General features: G+C 38.0%; 1 protein-coding gene across 6 annotated transcripts in view; it reads right to left on the reverse strand.

The window, feature by feature from the left end:
- Window positions 1-19,744, reverse strand: part of ZNF536 (zinc finger protein 536) — a 351,982-nt gene that overhangs the window by 121,238 nt on the left and 211,000 nt on the right. For all 6 annotated transcript variants that reach the window (XM_040615511.1, XM_040615508.1, XM_040615512.1 and 3 more), the window contains 2 exons: window positions 14,849-15,001; window positions 1,889-3,469 (listed from right to left, as the gene is read on the reverse strand). In XM_040615511.1, the coding sequence (XP_040471445.1) occupies window positions 1,889-3,469; window positions 14,849-15,001 (1,734 nt within the window). The remainder of the gene's footprint in view (window positions 1-1,888; window positions 3,470-14,848; window positions 15,002-19,744) is intronic.

The following is a 19,744-nucleotide window of genomic DNA, read 5'->3' on the forward strand; positions in this document are numbered from 1 at the left end:
ATACTTCAAGTCAAATCCATTATCACTGGGCAGAGCTTGTGAAAGGGATATGGTTTTTTAAATCATATAAACTCAAACCATCATAAAATGTCTGTTGAATTGATTGGAAGATGAAACAAAAAACTAATGGAAGTAAGATGACCTCATTTCAACAGTAATATTAGAGGGTGGGTTTTTTTGTCGTTTTAAAAATCTTATGACAGAGAAGGAGTATAAAGATATTTTGCACAAAGCAACTAATCTTAGTTTTCCAATTTTTTTACTTGTTTGTTTAGAGAGTCATTTCTCTGCTGCTTGTTTGGGTTGGTTGGTTTTTTTGTAACTGACTGTACTCCACAAATAGAGAGGGAAAAAAATCCAAGCAGGATTTTACCAGCTGCAAATTAAACCAGCTATCAACTATTTTCAAAATATCAGTAATGTAACTGCTGATTTTGTAGAATCTGGAAATATTTCCAAGTATCTGAATGCTTGGGCTCATGATTCAGTTTAAGTAATGACAATATTGTGAAGCCAAAATGCTCTAAAGAATACAAGTGAGATAAACTTTGTGAGGAAAAATCAGACTTTTTACCAGACCAACCAATACACTTGGTAAGTATATTATCAGGCAGAGAGGGGCCTGAAGAAGGGGCTATGGCTTTAAGCATATACACTATCCTAGTAAAGTCAAACAAAGCTCCCACTAACCTTAAGTTAACCAGGGTAACCACTCTTAAGTGCAGTTTTAGGGTTTCATTTGAAATTGTCAGGCTTTAAAACTGTTGGATCACATTTTCTTTTCTTTTTTTTAACTTGAATACGTTTTATTATGCATGTTCAGCTCTGACAATGAGTTTTCTGATTAGTCTGAAGGTTAAGCGAAACAAGCATTACTGAAGTTTTTGTGTCCTTTGCTGACTCCGCTTTTTAAAGTGATACTGTTTTTGAAAGGATTTACACTCTAAAATCTCTTTCAAACAAGAACTATGCTGACAAAATAGGAGATAAATTGAAAAAAATCCTCATTCTCATTCGTTCCATGTAGACTTAATTTTCAGTTTTGTCAAATATGGTGTGTGTGATATGAGGAAGTAAAACTGCAGGTTTGTAAATCAGTAAAATTGCCTAATAAGGGTAAAAGGTGGTTTTGTTTGGTGTGTTGCTTTTTTAATTACCTGGAGGCATATTCTTAATTAGGCAAATCACAATTTGTACAACCACTAGTTAGAACAGGGAAAATGGTCTAGGGCAACTATTGCATGGGTGCCATTGAAACAAACCAGAAAAATAAAATTAAAAAAAAAATATATGGGAGGAAAAGAAAAGAGAGGAAAAAAAAAAAAAAAAAAAGGCTCTTCACCACAGGTAGACACATTCCATGCACCTGGCCTTTGATTTCATTAATATTGTGGAAATTGAACACACCCCAATTCAAAGAAGGGGGAAGGGAGGGGAGGGAAGGGGGGATGGGGCAGGGAGGAAAAAAAAAAAAAAACCAAAAGAGAGAAAGCAAAGTTTGCTTGGCAAAGCATCCAGTGTTTTTCTTGGGTTCTTATATCAAAATACTGAAAAGTTTGCAAGTTACCATGTAAATTTTTTAAAACTTTTTCCTCCTTTGAGTATGCTAAAGCAGTAAGTATCCCCCTCAGATGCCACTAGCACAGATAGTCTATATTGCTGCTACTCTAGTTTAAAAAGCAAGTTCTTTCTAAAATCCTGTATAAGTATATGCATGCAGCACTGCTGATTTCGATGGAGTAGACCACATGTAAGACTAGAATTTGGCCCACAGGGTTTAACATTTAAAAAAATGTATTACTAACAAACATGACTATATTTAAAGAGCAGCTTCATGATTCTGCACAAGTGTTTTCTGAAATGGTCTAAAAGAAGGTCTAAAACTTACCACACAAGTCAGGTCTCTTGATACATCCACTAGTTGCTGTGCTACTTGCAAGTCCATTAAAGGCTGCTAAGCCATCAGAGCTGTAAGCTCTTAGGACTGACAACATGTTCATCTGCTTCTCCAGGACCTGTGGACCCTGAACTTGTTCGGGTTTCATCACTCCTTGTGCAGTTTCATGGGAGGATAGAAGATTCTGACTGTGCCACTGCTTTTCTGATGCTTGTGGCAGTGGTGATACGAGCCCTTGTGCTGGTTGTGAGGTGACTGTACTTTGTATATTGTCGCCTCCTTCACTGCTTTCTTTATTTAGGGCAGACAACTGCTTATTCATAATATCTGGTTCTGTGTCAATGTCCTCATCTTCAATGTTTTCTTCCTTGGAAGATTCCATATCCTCAGATGAAGCTATGTCAGAAAGGTCATCAGTAGCACTTTTATTTACAGAGTCAGAGAGCAGAATATTTGGGTCATCTTCAGATTGTGTTTTTATTTCAGATTCATTACTGGTGCAAGAATTTTGCGTTCCCGTGCCAATAACACCAGGATAAACACCAAACTGCTTATAGAAGTCTGTTGTAAAATTACAAAAAGTGGATTCCATGTGGCTGGGCCAGGCAGCGCTCTTTTGCTCTCCCAGGGTCTCTTTATTTTGTCCTTGGGTCATTTTCTCAGAAGCTGAGTCCAGCTGGCTCAGCATGTTTGAAACCACCGCCTCCTTGCTGGACTGCACCGAAGAAGGGAGCAAGCTCACTTTATTAACTGAGGCTGAAGCTTCTCTAGATTGGTCTTTGTTGTTCCCTATGATGTTGTCTTTACGTTTAGCCTTGCCCAGGTGATTGGCCTGGAGGTGCAGTGCCATCAGTTCCATAGATGAAGTTGTAAAGGAACAAAATAAGCAGCCGTGCCAAGCAATATTGTCTTGCACAGTAACGGATGAACCTGGGAGGGAGGCTGCATCTGGCCTTACGGACAGGTCAAGAGGTTCGTATTGTGACTTTTCTGTTTTTCGCTGTGAGGACTTGCTAGTTATCTTTTCTTCACCGCCATCTGAGCCCAGAGCTTTTGCTGAAAGTGGATCTGAGAGAGCTTTATCCTTCATTTCTTTTTCTTTCTTCAAAGAACTTAGGACAAAGCTGTCCATGAAAGCTTGCAAAGACCCTTGAAAGTTCACACCATTCCCAACCATGTTCTGGTAAGCACGGCCAAGTTCAGAGAAGTGTGTTCCTTTGGAAGATATGTCTGAACCCTTCATATTTTCTGAAGATACTTCAGATGACATGCCAGCTGCTTGTCCTTGCTGATCTCCAGAAGACAGCATTCCTGACGTCCACTGTTGCGAGACCATGCCACTTCGGAAATCGATGCCAGGAAGCCCCTTGAAGGCTCCTCTCAATATATCTGGTCTAATAAACACAGAACTTTTATTTGGTGTCTCATCTTTGTGTTCTTGACTTGCAGTCTGCCCAGACAGTGGTCCTGCTCCATTCTGTCGCTCCCGGTGGTGCCGTTCCAAGTGGTATTTGAGGGATGCAGACTGAGTACCGGCATAATCACAATGCGGACACTTGTAAGGCTTTTCACCTATAGGTATGGATAAAGAGAAAAATATAAAGAAAGAGAGTTAATAGTACTTTGGTGTACACATGAGTGAATTAAAAAAAAAAAATCAACATTAGATGCTTGAAAACAAGAAAATCTTAGAGTTAATAATTCATTAAAAAAAATAAAAGAATTTCCTTTAATTGAAGACTAATTCATAAACTGAATATCTCTAAAATGGGTCTCCAGAATGTGGGGCCATTCAGGAATGACATGGTATCTACACACAATTAGCCATCTTTTTCTTAATCTAACATGTAGAAAACTGTTGTAGAATTAAAAGCTATGATTATGAAAATGAAGCATAACAATTTCAACCACAGTAATCATTAAAAGTACAAGTTTAAAAAAAAAGGAGAGACAAAGAATGTAACAAATGGATGGTTGCAATATTTTGTGTATACAATTGCTCTAAAATTTGTTTAAACTATACACATGGAAACCATTTTTAAACCTAAAAATTTTATGGCACTGTTACGCAAGACTGAAATGAATGATTTAAGTCTTGCTCTGCAGTAAATCATGGATATAATTAGCAAATGGCATACTGCACAAGTAATTTATCATTATTTGGAGGGCACCATTCCAGAAGGATTCAAAGATCTGCAGACCTACTGCATTGTTTCTAAATAAAGAACTATAAATACAGATTCTATAAAATATTAATATCATTACACTACATTATGATTGCAGCATGTAAGAACATATAGTTAAAATAAAAAGTAGTCAATAACATAAAAAAGAAATCCAGTAATAAAAATACAAAATATATTTAGTTTCTGTATTTGAAATTAGCATTATCTACTGGGTTTTGCAGTCCTTTAAATTTGTACTAATGGCATTTCTAATGCTCAGGTAGTAATACGTGTAATTTACCTACCATAAGCACTTTTCTAGGATTAGCTTTAGTAGAGTTTTAAAACATATAAGATGATTTTCAGGAATTAAATATACATATGAATCCCATACTAAACTTTTACTTTTCTTCCTATACTTTAAGAAAGGTAGAAGATATTACACGTATAATAGATATTCACATACAATCGTAAGGACATACCCCAAAAGAATGTACCTCTAAGCAAACTACATCTAAAATTTTGCAGAGCACTTGTTAGCAATGCAGCTTCCTTTAAAGGAAGAAGTACGGAAATCCTCGCTAAAAGCGAGAGGAATCCAAGAGACCTGCGAGCTGTCAATATTGGCAATTATTTCTATGAGGGAGCCCAACAAGAAGCAGAAACTGCTTTCTCTACATAGGTTTTTTTCCTAAGTGACCAGAAAGACAAAGGCAAGCCTTCTCCAAACCGTATAATGGAAATACTTATTTTGAAAACTTCCTCCATGGGGAAAAATGCTATGTAATATTATGTAGTTTACCAAACCAGCTGGAAAGTTATCCATTTACAAATAACCTCGAAATCTGCTTAAAACAAAATTGAAAAGCTTTCAAACTTTCGTTATTTAAGCTACAGGCTCAGTTGAAAGGCTGGCAAATACTTGGGAAGCTGCTCCTCTTACTGATGTCAGGAATTTACTAATGAGATGCAACACCAGAGCACTCAAATGCCCACACAGCACTGCACGAGCTGGCTTACTGACCATGCACACGAGCTGGATACGTGCTGCAATTCAGATGGGGCTGAAGGAAATTGCAAGCAGTGGAAATTCTAAATCCATAATGTAATCCTAAAGCTAAACGGTGAGACACGAGAGCTTTACATCAACCACATTAATCGACCTTTTTGGAGGAGAAAAGTGCAGCACCTCAAACCAGAGGTGTTCAGCAGAGGAAGAGGTAGTAATTGGCAGGGTTCATGCATTAGGCCTGGGTCCACACAGCTTAACAGGAGAAATAAGATTTAAACATTTCAGTGTGACTTCTGAGTCTTTCACAATCGCCTAATTAAGTTCTGGCGCTCCACCGATGAGAAGTAGGGGCTGCGTTTCAGTGGAAGTTGTGCAAAAGCAAACTGTTCCTACCGACGTGCACAAACCACTAAACTGAGATGGATCGTGCCTGTCTGGGCTTCCCGGGCCCCAGGTGGGAGCCTGGGAATGCACACCTCCCCCCCCACCGCAAGTGTGTCAGGGTAGGGACGAGGGGACAGGAGACGCTGGCTGTCTATTTGTTTGCAGTTGTGCAGGGCTGTTTGGGAGTGCACGAACTCCGACAGCTGTGCTGCCAGTCAGAACGTGTACAAATATTAATACTGTTTGTACAGCACAGACATACTTCGATATTTTTGAGCCGTTTTCTGTTATTCTGTTGTTTCTCCCACAGCTACTGTCAACAGTCACTAGTGACCTCTGATAAAACTTAGATATTTCAAGCGTTGCCTAAAAAGTAATCAGACTGGCGAACAACAAGTGCCAGGCTTTATAAGGTTAAATGCTCTCACTTTTGAGTTTTCACTCTTCTTAATTGAAACGCTCTTCCTCAGCATCCCCTATGCCTTTACGGAAATCTTTAACACAATTATATTGAGCACTTCCTTTTATTCTAATGATAGTTCAGTATGTGTTTGCATTGCACATAAAGTGACACCGTTAAGAAGTGTGCCCCAGCATCACAGGCGCTCTGTCAGCCACCGGATCGCTACCTCTGCAGAAGAAGTTTGCAATATAGGCTGCACTGATGTTGCTACAAGCACACAGGAGCTGTTCAAATCAGTAAGTACATGTAGAAATGGATATAAGTAAGTTTAAATATGCTAACTAGCGGAAATACTACTAATATTTTGTTCTTCTAAAGTACCTTCAGCCTAAAGCACTGGGCACAACAACATACCCTTATTCTGAATTGCTAAGCCTTGAAGTCATTACATTTTCCGCTTGAAGGCCTCTCCACTGAGCGAGCTTCCTTTCAGCAGAGGAGATCTGGACACAGCTCACCATCAACGCCATAAGCATTGGACTGAAAGAAGACACTGACTGAGACAGTGTGATAAAAAGTTCAAATCTCTCCTAGCCTTGGTACGCTGCCTCTGTGGTGCTCCCACCTCTTGCATGGCTAGAAATGAGATCTAAAGCCGAGGGTCTGAAATTGGACTCAACATGTAGCAACACACTGTGCCACCTATCCAGCACAGGACTGGCCAAATTACATTGTTCAAAGGGAACTATTCCAAACCTCTCTCTTCTCTTTTAGATCCAAATATTGGCAGTGATTAGTTTACTTCAAAGCAACCTTAACTGCTGCTATTTCAAGGGCAGGCGCTGGGAGAAGGGAGCAGGATGGAGTAAATAATCTTTGAATCTTTTAAATTTAGTATGTCGGTATTTCCTAAATCCAGTAATTATGCAGCAGATATTTAGATGCTATTTCATCCATTCAAATTAACAACCAGCTACTCCCTGTGTAAGTCCCTGTACAAATGAAAAAACAGTTATAAGCCACTGTGGGGAAAAGCCCCAACTAACCAAAACCCAAGCCAGTTTCAATGGAAAACCCAAAGGATCCCTAATTTCCAGGACTCTACCAGCAACTGCGATAGTATATGTCCAAAGAATACTACAGGGGACAAGAGAAGCAGGCTATGATTCTTGTTAGAAGACAACCTGTTTGTATCTCATACTTTGAGGAAAGGTTTCAGAGAATTCATCCTAGTGTAATGACTACCCTGATAACATTGCCAAGAGCAGTGTCTGGATGAGTTATTTAACACTTAATATCAGTTCACATAAATTAACGTTGCCATGTAGGAGTGAGGAAACATGACTTTTTCAAAATAATTTTCTGCATTTCATACCCAAGAGTCATTTTTCATTGTTCGCAAAGGCAATGACCATCCTGATCTTGCTGATTCTCTGGTCCTGTTTGCATCCCTGCAAACCTTTTCACAACGGAGTAGAAAGAGAGAATATTCCAGTGTGCATAAGTGAAAAAGAAAAAAAAAAATCTTATAGAGAATAACTTATGTGGGCAACATAATCACTGTTCTGATCTATCTGCTGCTCTGGTTTACAAGACACAAAACATCTCACAAGAACGATTTTGTATCAGGACAGAGTAAAATAATAAAAATCCAGTGCTTCTTGTAAAATCTACACAAAAGCTTGGTAGATAACTGGAAACAGACATGTTGCCCAGCAGAAACAGGTCTGTTTGTAGGTTGTCTAAACAATGTAGACGTATAATCTATGCAAGCTATCACCAATCCTGCTCCCAACACAATCTGACCATACTAGTCATAGGTATTGTATCTATGGGCTGGGCGAGGAGACCACAGCTAGCTTATAAATGGATCTACAAATTTTAAGGCCAGAAGGGACAATTATGATCATCTATTCTGATCTGCTGTATGGCACAGGCCAAAGACTCTCACAGAAATAATTCCTGTGTCAAATCATAACTACAATTTGAAACAAAACTTACTTGTTTGTTTAAACATATTCTGTTTCAACGACAGCAATAACCCACCATGTCCCTAGGTAAACTGTTTGACTTAAGTATTTTCTCTACTCAGAATATGAGCCTCATTTCTCACTTGAATTTGTCCAGTCTGCTTCCTACTACTGAGCACTGCTACATTTTCCCTGCTAGATGAAACTGGTTTGTTTTTTTCAATAAAAATATCTATTCCCTAAGGAAGGTACTTGCAGATGGCAAACGAGTCACCTCTTCACCTTCTCTCACTCTTGAGTAGAATACCCTTCCCAATTTTTCAATGTCCTTTTAAATTATGGGTACCCACTAAAGCTTTGATGAAATTTCAACTTGATATCAATCTTATACACTCGAACACTATGTTTACATCCACAGCTATAGCAATCAACTAAGAGCTCATATTCTGTTGCTTCTCTACCATAATCCTAGCCCCAGTTCATCAATGCGTCCAGTATTTGTTCCTTTATATTTTGCTTATTTAAAATTTAAATTTAAATTTTAAATAAATTTTAAATTTTAAAAAAATAAAAATAAAAAAAATATTGTCAAAAAGAGTCTGCTTAACTGACTAATCAGTGTCCCCATGATTTTCAGCATCTTACCATTTTTGGCCATTGCTAAATTTTATCAACAGTGTTTTCATATACTCCTTCAAATAATGCTGAAATACCACATAGGTGGAGCTGGAAGCACTGCTGTGGAGCTGCCAGTTTTTGTGCTACTTCATCTCTGTACATTGTTTTTCTTGTTGGGGGAGGCTGTCGCATAGAACAAGGTACTTTCACAAGCCTTGAGAGAAAGTCAGAAACTTAATAAAACTTATGTTCATAAAATAAAATTGGATTAACTATACTACCAATTCTTAATTTGTTAACAAATTCCTCCCTTAATTTTACACAAAACTTTTGTCAGGGTAGTCCATTTATAATTTCAAGGTCTTTGTATCCTTTCTTTTTGGAAATCCTAGACTAGCCAGAGCTTTTTTACTACTACGAGTGCTCTGCAACTTACTCTGTGTTCCAAGATCGGGTTTTTTATATGAACTTTAATGATTTGGAGAGCTCTTCAGCCAGGGTTTTTAAGACTTTATCTATGTTATCCAGCCTCATTCATTCTAAAAAATCTTAAAATGTAGTGGGCTACAGTATAACAGCCTCATTACTTAATGGCAGAACTATATCGTTGGAAAATACTTACAAAACCCAGCAAGCTTCTTCCTGAGAACAGACGAGTATTTAGTCTCTATACCGTGACTGATAATTTCTTATCCATTCTTGTCCAGTATTAGCAAGCTACCAATCGTTAAACCTGCCAGATCTACATAATTTTCCCCTGTTCTCTATAACCCTAATAGCCACATACGTATTTTTACTATTACTTTTAGCATCCCTTAGCAAATCTACGTAGTTCTTAAGTATCTATTTATATTTAGTGCTGTGGGCTTCTTTATTCATTTTTCATACTTAAGATGCAGCTACTTAAAAATCTGTACTGCACCTTACACTCCCCTTCCCCACTGAATGCCCCCGCCTCCTTTCTAAATAAGATTTCTTAAGGAATGTGTTTGTGGCATATGCCCTGCTGCTCCTTGCAGTGCTGCTTCTCAGTACAGCCAGGGCTGTACATCAGTACAAGAACCCCAACATCTAACGCTCTGGCAGCCAGTACTGGGGGTTTGAAAGTCACTCAGGGACAATATGAGTTGCAATTTGATCCTATACATTTCTAAACAAGCTATAGTTTTCTTTCATGCAAAGCAAATGAAATCAAACATCTTATAATGCCAGAGAATACTGCTTAATGAAAATATTGAAAACATTTTCCAGCATTTTTTATTTTACCATTGAAACAGTTATTGATAACCTATTTTATCCATTGTGCAGTAGATATTTTAGAAATGAATTGCTGTATGGTTTAATTAGTTCATTATTATGCCTATTCTTACACGGTAATTTCTTTTATCATTCTAATCATTCACTTCACACTTTTTAAACCAAATGGAGTATCAAAGGTTCTGTAGGATTATTTTTGGATCCTGCACATGTTTCACCACACAATTAATCTGTTTGTCAGAAATACTAGTTAACTTCTTCTCTTTACTACTTCCCTTTACCAGTAATTTTTCTCTACTATATAAGATGAAACTACCCCTGCCCTGTAGAAAGACAGACTTTTGATGCCTTCGACTCAGTTTATTAAAGATTTTTCAATTGTGTACTAGGCATTACAATAAAATATTTTAATTTTTATAAAGTTTTATAATTGAATATTTTCCTTTATTTATATCTCAGCTGCAATATTTATTTAGTCTTTTTACATGTCTTTACTTAGTTAAAACGCAGAGAGAGAAATATGGTTGTTACTTTGCAGGGAAGATTCAGTACATTAATATAAACTGTACACTAATTCCCCCAAAGCATATATATATGTTGTAAACCTGAAGACTTTTTACACAGCTGCTTATTGCTAAACAGTGCCTTGTCCAGAAGGGGACAATCTGTGTCTCTAATTGCTGTCACTGAAGCTGAGATTCATTATGTGACTTTCCCATTAAAATGTGAGCATTAATTTGTATAATGAAATATCACCCACTGCAGTGTTCATTAGCCATGCCCTACTGTATACTGCACATTGTTAGCTACCTAGAAACTGTAGTTAATTTCACTAATGGATATTTCCCTACTTAGTGTTTGGTAGGAAATTTATACTGTAACATTACCTCTTAAACTTTTAAGGAAATTTAAATTCAATCAATTATTTTCAACAAAAGTTTGGGATGTCATTAAGACAAGAGAAAAGGCATGCTGTACAATGTTAAGGATGGGAAATCTGGACAAATCTAGAGAAATGGAAAGTCCTTTTAGTTCATCTTCGAAATGTAAGAATAAAGGATGTTCAATACCAAAATTGTCTCCTCTTGGAGCACACATACCCATTTTCCTTAATTATTCATATTGCTCATCCCACTACAAGCGCCTTCAGAGAATGGCAACAGGCAGTCTTTTTTTAGGAAGAAAATGTGAATTGGATTCATTTAAAACAGCACCATTTTTACTGTATTTCATCAGTTTGCCTAAGCAAGTTTTAAGATTGGGTAGTCGCATTTCCAAGGGAAGATGCAGGGACACTGTAAATGTATATAATACATCTAATGCATGTAAGGTCTGTGTCATACATATCGTAACGCTCTCGGTCAACAGACACAGCCCTGCCAAGTTTTTTATTCCTATCCTTCTCTTTCTCAGGTTTCTTGTTTAGCACAACCCAAACCTTCTTCAGGGCTCTACTTTGCTCATGCACATTAATCTTCGCTCATTACTCAAGGGATTTAACTGTGCCAATCATACTGGGAATATACCTGAGCACTTCATGACCACACAAACACAAACTGGTCTACATCTGCAGTAGCTTCTACGTGCTAGTACAACGTGCAAAGAGGTGATAGAGCTAATCTGAAACTGGCCCTTACAAAATGGGTCACTTGTCAAAGGTAGAACACAAGAAATTTTAATTTTTTACAACTAACTGTCCCTGTGCAGTCCAAAGATCTAGGCATGTATAGTAAAAACCACACCCATTTATTTGATTTCAGTGAGAATTCAGAGGGCTCAGGACCATAAAGAAGATGCTCAGCTCCCCGAAGGAAGGAACCTTAAATTGCTGCCCCCAGAGGGGAAAAATGGACACCCTGGAAGCATGTGCATATGGCACATTGTGAGTCACGGACACTTGGATGGTTTTATTTTTCACAATGTCTGAGCATCTTTAAGCCTTCTGTGTTATAACTTTCTCAGCTGTATTATGTATTAATTTATAACCAGGAAGCTGAATCGCAAAGTGGCCAAAGCACCCACATGTCCACCCCACTTTACTGGTGCATATACACGCTTTGTCCTTGTTTCTGCATCTCTCCACACAGCAAGTCAGTGTGAGTTCTGTAGTTCTGTGCGAGTTGAAGTAGGTGGTTCTGAAGAAGCAGGACCATACAGCCCATCTCTGTTCGTTGGTCCACATAACGAAGTCACCTAGGAGAGCTACAAGAGCTCTGTCTGTCCTCTCTAAGCCTCAAGGCTCTGAAGCATTTTGCCCTGAGAGCCCTCCCTCTTTTCTCTCAGGGTCTGTCTCGTCCTTCATCTGTTTTTAGAGCAAGAGGAGAAACTGATTTCACATAATTATGCCCTTTTCTTCTTATCATACGGGAACAATCAGAAATCATATCTTACTATCGTCCCCTTAAAGCTCTTCCTGGCTGAATATCGTTGAATTAGATAAGAAGAAAAATCCTCTACAATTGGGTGTTGGGACACAACTGAGCGTGCTAAATAAAACCTTGATGTATTTTTTTTCCCCTTCAGAAGCTTATTATGTGATAGGAAAACACACAGAAACTGAGACTCAGTGTGGAGAAGGTTGCATCCATGAAATATCCAACAGAAATAAGAAGCAACCCAAGCCACTAGCTAATTCTTCTAACACAGAGCACAGCTTCCTCCTCTTGTGGAGGATTAAACGGCTTTTCTAGCTTTTTTGGGCCAATTGCCACAGAAGCACCTCCTGGCTGGATCATGCTTTGGGTCTTGTCTTGGCATGCGTACCCAACCAACCTACTCGTGTGCCTCCAAACACACAGATGTTCGAAGGAACCTGACTTCTGCTGAACTGCTTGAGCTCATCTCTAACAAACAGGTGCTGTGAGAACAAGAACCGTAATTGAGTTAATGTAGTGGAGAAACACAGTAAAGTGTTTTTTATCAGTCAGTTATATGATCCAGGCATATAATAAAGACAGAGTGTGACATAAAAGGCAGGAAACTGTCCTTGGTAAGTATGAGCTAACCAATATTTGTTTAAAAACTGGTATCTATTACATCATTTCCATTTACTGCAAAGCAACTTAATTTTTATTTAATAACTCTAGTAATTTGCCAATTTACATTTTTATAATATTTATTAGGATTATTTCCAATATGTAAATCATTGTTCCATTTAAACATACTCTTGTCATTATTTACAAATGTTTTGTTCTTAACCTATTAACCTAATGGAAATTGATCTTTTATCTATTTTAAAATTATAATGATTTTTTAATATATTGCAAATTTTTTTTACATTCTGTATGATGTTGGGGTTTTTTTTGTTATTTTATACATATCTTTTTTTTCTTGTTTTAATTTTGTTTAGTCAATTCTAATATGCAAGTTTTATGGAATATTTCCATTGCAATTAATTTACTATCCATTAGTTCTAAGCCACAAATACCAAATCTGTAATCACTGCCACCTTTAAAACAAGAACAAAATGACCACAACGTAATAGAGCAAAAGGGAGATGGGTACCCTCAGGTTATTTTAAAGAATTTTTCTTTGCACCTCCAATAGTAAAAATGTCAAACTGTTTAAACCTCATAGTTACAAGACTATTTTCCAATAATATAACTGCTATTTTTTACTTTTACTACATGAGAGAGCACACAAATAGGGCTTCCACCATGTTTCTTCTTTTTTTATTTTTCCCTCCCAAAGTCCAACACAACAAAAAGACTATTCCTGTCCTAAATGGCCTGCAATCCAATCAGAGAAAATTACATTAGGGTGCCAAATTTTAAAATTCAGATCAAACCACTGTGGTATACTCCTACTCCACAATCGAAAGAAAGAAGAATAAAAATACAATGAACAAACTTTCCCATCTCAACAATGAATTTTTTTTTCTTTAAATAATTTTTAGCCTTCATTTTCAATTTTTCAAAATCAGGCCTCACATTTGCAGGCCCAACATTCAGTATTAAATCTGTGCAAGTACACAGGAAAAACATTACTGCTGATTTGGGGAAGGGGGGGGGGCAGAAATTCTGATTATCTGGTACTTCAGTAAAATACAAATTAAAAGTGAAGTTTTTCAAGTGGGAGGTACCACTGGAAAGTACTTCTTCATGCAATTTATTTTACTTATTGATTTGAAAAGTAGTAGTAAAATTCTGAAATTAATGAAAAATGGTCTAAAAAGAAAATGACTCCACAATTGCGGTGCCCTCTGTGTCTGTTTCCAAAGAGAAGTACCCTAAATCTCTAGTGTTGCATACTCTCCCAAAGCCTAGTATGATACCTAAGACTTGGAAGAAAACTGTATGCGATTCTGCCACATTCTGAATTTCCCATGATGTCAATAGGGCCTGAGGATATCAACACTGTATGTCAGATTTTAATTATGGACAAAGTCTTCTTAAACATCTGCTGTGTCTGTACATGAACCTTACCATGCAGATATGTACTTTTAAGCAAACAAGGTATTACAATTTAATTGGAGTGGTTATAGTATACTAGTATTGAGAGCCGTCCACCCGGTGAGTGACATGCCAAAATAAAGTGAGAATCCAGCCCAGCAGTAAGTCTCTGCAGGGTAGAAATGCTGTGATTGTTACTAAAATAAAACATGGGAAATTTTACTATGGTGCAAAACATGGTACATTTTACTGCTTACAAGTACTAAGTCGGGTGAGTTCTAGTGGGGGGGGGGCAGGAAAAGCAGATCCATGAAGCTGATGTACCCGTATGAACAGCGAGAGGTTAAAAATGAGCATGCTAAATGAAACAAAAATAGTAACTCTGAGAAAAACATACAGAATCCCTAAGCAGATGCTAAGGAAAGCCTTTGAAGCAGTTAGTATAACTAAGTCTGAAACCAATAGGCTTATGCCTATTGAAGGACAAGGGTAATTGAAGGAAACAGTGATGAAGCAGGGAAGGAGACAGAAATAACCTCAACTGGGAAAAGATGATTCTATTAAAGTGGTCTTTATCCAACAACACATTCCTTGTGCTTTTATTTAAGACTGTCATATATCTTTCTCAAAAGACTTCCTCCAACTAATGAGTCCAAATCTACACTGGGAATTAAGGCTCCTAGCCACATATTATGTTAACCCCACACACACGGCATGTGTCGACAGTGCTCCACTCACTTGTTCCTCTCACCTGTATGTATTCTCAAGTGGACCTTTAAGTGATGTGATGTTCTGAAAGTTTTTCCACAATATGGGCAGTCTTTCATGGCAGAACCAAGGCTCCTGTCTCTCAGTAAAGCTGGCTGCTGGACTCCTACAGATCTCCCAGCATCTTCTCCAATGTCTGCAACAAAGAAATGTTCTCACATCACTTCAGCACATGTCAGAAGTTGTTCTCACTAAAACTGCTAACACAACACAAAGTTAAACATGTCAATACTACACCTGTCTATTTCATTCTTTAAATCTGACAGAATGCTGACAATTCATGTATTTTCTTGTTATTGTCTTAAATTATTTCATCTTTCCTATCATCATTTTAAGCAGCATATGGTACCTTTATATTGAACTGAATTATACAAGAAAAGAAACAGCTGTGTCAGCAGCTGGTTTGATTTCTTCTTTTGCTTAGTTCCTATTAATTTTTCCTCAAAAAGTTTTAGATTGTTGTTTTGTTGAAACTGTTTAATTTATAAGTAGTGTGAGAATCTGTATGCTTTTAGAGGGAAAAAGTTTGCATCAGTATATTAAAACAACAGAATTGCAGTGACAGGGGGGTCCAACAGCAGTGCCGATGGCTGCACACAAAGCTCATCAACTTCCTTCTGCAACATTTCAGCAGCTGAGTTACAACACACGACCTAGTGAGTGACCTAATATCATGGGAAAGGCAACGAAAAAAAATTGGTCAGATGAGGGGGAATTCCTTCTCCCTCTCATCTGCAGCTCCTGAGTTTTCTCCTTCAGCGTTCACAGCTACATCAATTCTTTGCATCGTAGTACAATGGGTAAAACTCCAGGACACCTTTTCTCTCTCCTAATATAAAGAAGCAGTCATTCTCAGCCATCTTGAATAAGCTGCTATTACCCAAGCAGGCTATGAACAAAATAACTTACAAAAGACTGACATAAAAATTGCAAAAATATAGGGCGTTTTTAAAATGTCATTATTCAAACCACACAAGACTCATCTGTCATCCTGTACTTACAAGGTCATGTAATATCACATATATGTATCGATTCATGATTTCACCAAAAAGTATCATGGCGAATGTTGAAATTCTGAAGCAGATTTACACTGCTGGCACACCACAGAGGTGAAATACACACGGACACATCATCACACCCCCACACAAGAGCTGAGCTATCTGGGTTATTCTGAGGTGGGGAGCACAGAGTTAAAATCTGCATGCAGAGTCTTGATTATTTCAACCATAAACTACTGACTAAAAATGTTCTGTCTTTACCCATTTGGTATGTAACTAAAAGCTGTCAGGAAACATAGTGCAGTCTACACAGTATTGCCTTTTAAATGGAAGTGATGGGACATAAGAAAGACTTAAACATTTGGCTAATGAAAACTATCCACACAGTAGCAGAGACCCAAATACCACACTTCTGGAAAAGGCAACTCTAACAGGCATTTCATTATTTATTATAAAATGGTCCCTCTAAACTGTTCTGCTTAAATCTGAAAGAAAGGGATGAGAGACTGAGTAAAAAAAAAATAAAAATTTAAAGATACTTATCTTAATCATGTATGTAATCAAGCTACTGCTAGTTTTCAAAAGGCTAAATCTGACAGTTTTCACATCACCTTCTTGTTTAACATTTTCTGATTGTACTTAGACTGCAGAGTTAAAGTACAATATTTAAGTTAGAAAGCTAGTAACTGTCATTGTGAATTATTCACAAGTATGTAAAGTAACATACTGTAGGAATTTATTTTGTCTTTAGAAGTCCAGGAAAACATATATAGGTGCTAGTCTATAATCCCAATCTCCCTAAAGAGTTCCCCTTTTTTTTCTCCTTAAAAGTTGTATATAATCATGTCTTAAGCTGCTTTAGGAAGAAATTAATTCCTAAGTGCAAAAAGATTTTTTCTGAAGTGCAAAACACAGAATGCATGATGATAAACTGCAGGATTTTATTTTGCTTTTCAATAAATACTATATGAGCATTATAGATAAATATATAGATAAAGCTAATAAGCCACTCAGGAGGAATTTACCGAATAAGTCTACTAGTTATGTTTTGCTATATGTCACTCTAAATGATGGCCTGTTATCCATTTGCCTTTTATCTTTCTATCTAGAATATGTGTGGCCCAATAAAAAAAGAATAAATTTGTAAGATAAACAGCTCGCTTTGCAGATTTAAGAGTCTAATTTTCACTTTACACAAAATTGAATTTTTTGCAAGGCAGCGAGACGATGGAGTTTACTCTAGCACTAATCCCTCTGAAAAAGCAAACCGAAAACAACAATGAAGCAAAGAAAGATGTGGGTGGTCTGAAGAGTTTTCTTTTAGATTTAAGTAGACATACAGTAGATAGCTCCAAAGGCTTTGCTCCAACAGAGGCCTTACCTTGAAGAATTTTTCTTCCCACAGTGAAAGCATTCCTAAGACTTTAAAGCTGGGCTAAGGGGTTTTCTTTTGAATTCCTCTGCCTACAAAGCCCACCGAAGCGCTGGAGGCCATCGCTACCTGAATGAGCAGCTTTACATCCAAGTTCTTTTATTTCCAACAATGAAAAGATATGTTCAAGGCTGCCGACTCTCCCCACCAAACACTACCCCAACTTCTTACTAGGGCCCCATTTTGGCAAATTGTACCTATTTGTCAAGGCACTTAAGTTTAAAAATGTGCTTAACTTTAAAACGCATGTAAGTCTCGCTGACTCTGCTACCAAGGGGTTTTTTATACGGAGTCTTTCAAAGCAATCTATGGAAAGGCAACGCGAGAAAAGTAACACAGAGCAAGGAGAAGAGACCAGCAAGGAAAAAGCTAAACAGCAAACTGGTGAAAACGGACTATGCCAACAACAGTGTATGTGGGGAATGAAAAATCTTCAGCTCTACCAATAACCGTGTATTTCACACCTCTGATGTCCCCTTCCTCCTGTTACTGACCCCCCCTTCTAAGTAGATACTCTCAGTACTGTTAAATTGTGCAAAACTGTAGTAAAATTTTACAGACCTGCAGAACTAGGATTAGCCCCAGCAAATTCATTTAATGTATGATTTACTTGGGATTTGAGCTATGGTTTTGGGGCTGCTCGGTTCCAAGGATAAAAGATCAGGAAGGAAAGAGAACAGTTACTTATCTTAGAGCCATTGCGGTTCACTGAGTTATGTGGTCTACATGATGTGCACTCGATGCATGTGAGATTAGACTGCTTTTTTCACTATCTACTTCCATTATAGGTAGGTCTATGTCCTGAATGTCTTCCTGCCCATCCCTACCTTTCCTGATTTGAGTGCAGGAAATAATAGAGCAGAGCATAAAATATTGTATAGATGTACATGCCAGATGTAAGTCGTCTGAGCCTTGTCTCTGAACTTACTTTCGCTGAGCTTTCCTTTCACTTTGAAAGCATCTGTTCACAGCAAACGTCATGGACAGAAGTGCATAACACAACATTCAGTTCTACACATGAAACCGGTCTTTGTGTCAGTGTAAGTAGAAGGCAACAGCTGTGAGACCTCCAGCAGCTACGTATGCTGTACCTGCTGGGCGGGCAGACACTGCTCCGCGGCGCTGGACACAGAGGAACTCAGCCATGAAGCAGCTTCTGGGGTGGTATGACAGACACACCTCTTGTGTACCGTGCCTCAGCTACTCTTGGTAAGTGACTGTGCACATGTCCTCATGGGACAAATGCAAGGAAAGAAAGTTCACTTTAAGATCCATATCAGAAGATGGCAATTAGCTGCATAACCAAAGAGCTAATGTGAGCAAATCTATTTGCCACACAGACTGAAATTAAAATTAAGCAATCCATAGGATCAGTATTTGAAGGACTAGCCCTACTTCATTCAGATAGACGGCCGCTTCTCAGGAGAGGAGAGATAAAAAGCCACCACTCCCCTCCTAGCATGGAGATGACCCATGCCGTGCTGCAGACTGCTCTCACGTCCCCTCAGCACCTGGAAAAGAAATTTCCACAGAGCCAGATAATCTCAATAAACAGTTTTGAGCCAGGAGCACTTTTACAGTGGCAGGTTAAAAGAAAGCCAGAATCACACCAGTGAATCCTTTTTTACAGCAGATACCTTACTAGGTGTCAGAAATTATCTACGCAGAAGTGAGCCATTGCCATGGCTGGCAGTGCCCTCAGCGCACAGATAGACGTTACAGAGGCACGATGCCCAATTCGGGGGATATTTCTACAAAGAAGAACACAAACTTAGGTGGATATTGAATGTGTGTACCCAAAGCAGAAGCTATCTAGCCAGTCACATGAAGAGGAAAAGAAAAATAATTATTTGAAATTTCCGTATGTGCTCTGTATGACTGGTCTACCTGTCTGGGATGACTATACACACATCTAGAAAAGCATTAATTGCTTTTGTAAAAAGAAACCTGTTTCAGCTGGTTAGGTAGCAGCACTGACTTCAGTCATGTCGGCAGCCAGATCTTCAAAGGAGCATCTACATACATGTCCCATAAAATTTACTGGAGTATTTATTTCTCCACGTATGTGAAAGTGCAGGAATTCACAAAGAGGTACTTTCACATTCAAAGCAGCTAAATTGCAGTCCCCATGCAGACTAAATTATCAATGAGGTCAGCTGGAATTTGTCAACACAAGGATTGCCAAACTAGCCAAAACAGGCAATCACACGGGAAAGGTAATCAATTCACAAAACAGATAATCACACAAGCATACTTTTCAGACATTGTTAAAGATCTCTCTGAAAACTACATAATCCCAGTTTGAATCCTGAAATACTCAAAATATTTGTAGTTCTTTAGAACTGCCTGTAAAAGTTAATGAAACATGGTGCAACAAGAAGTGGTAGTGACTATGGTTATTTTTTTGATGATCTATAAACAACTCAGATTAGCCCATTTTATAGCAGGA

This window comes from Falco naumanni, chromosome 15, assembly GCF_017639655.2.
Source record: "Falco naumanni isolate bFalNau1 chromosome 15, bFalNau1.pat, whole genome shotgun sequence".
NCBI classification, from domain to species: Eukaryota; Metazoa; Chordata; class Aves; order Falconiformes; family Falconidae; genus Falco; species Falco naumanni.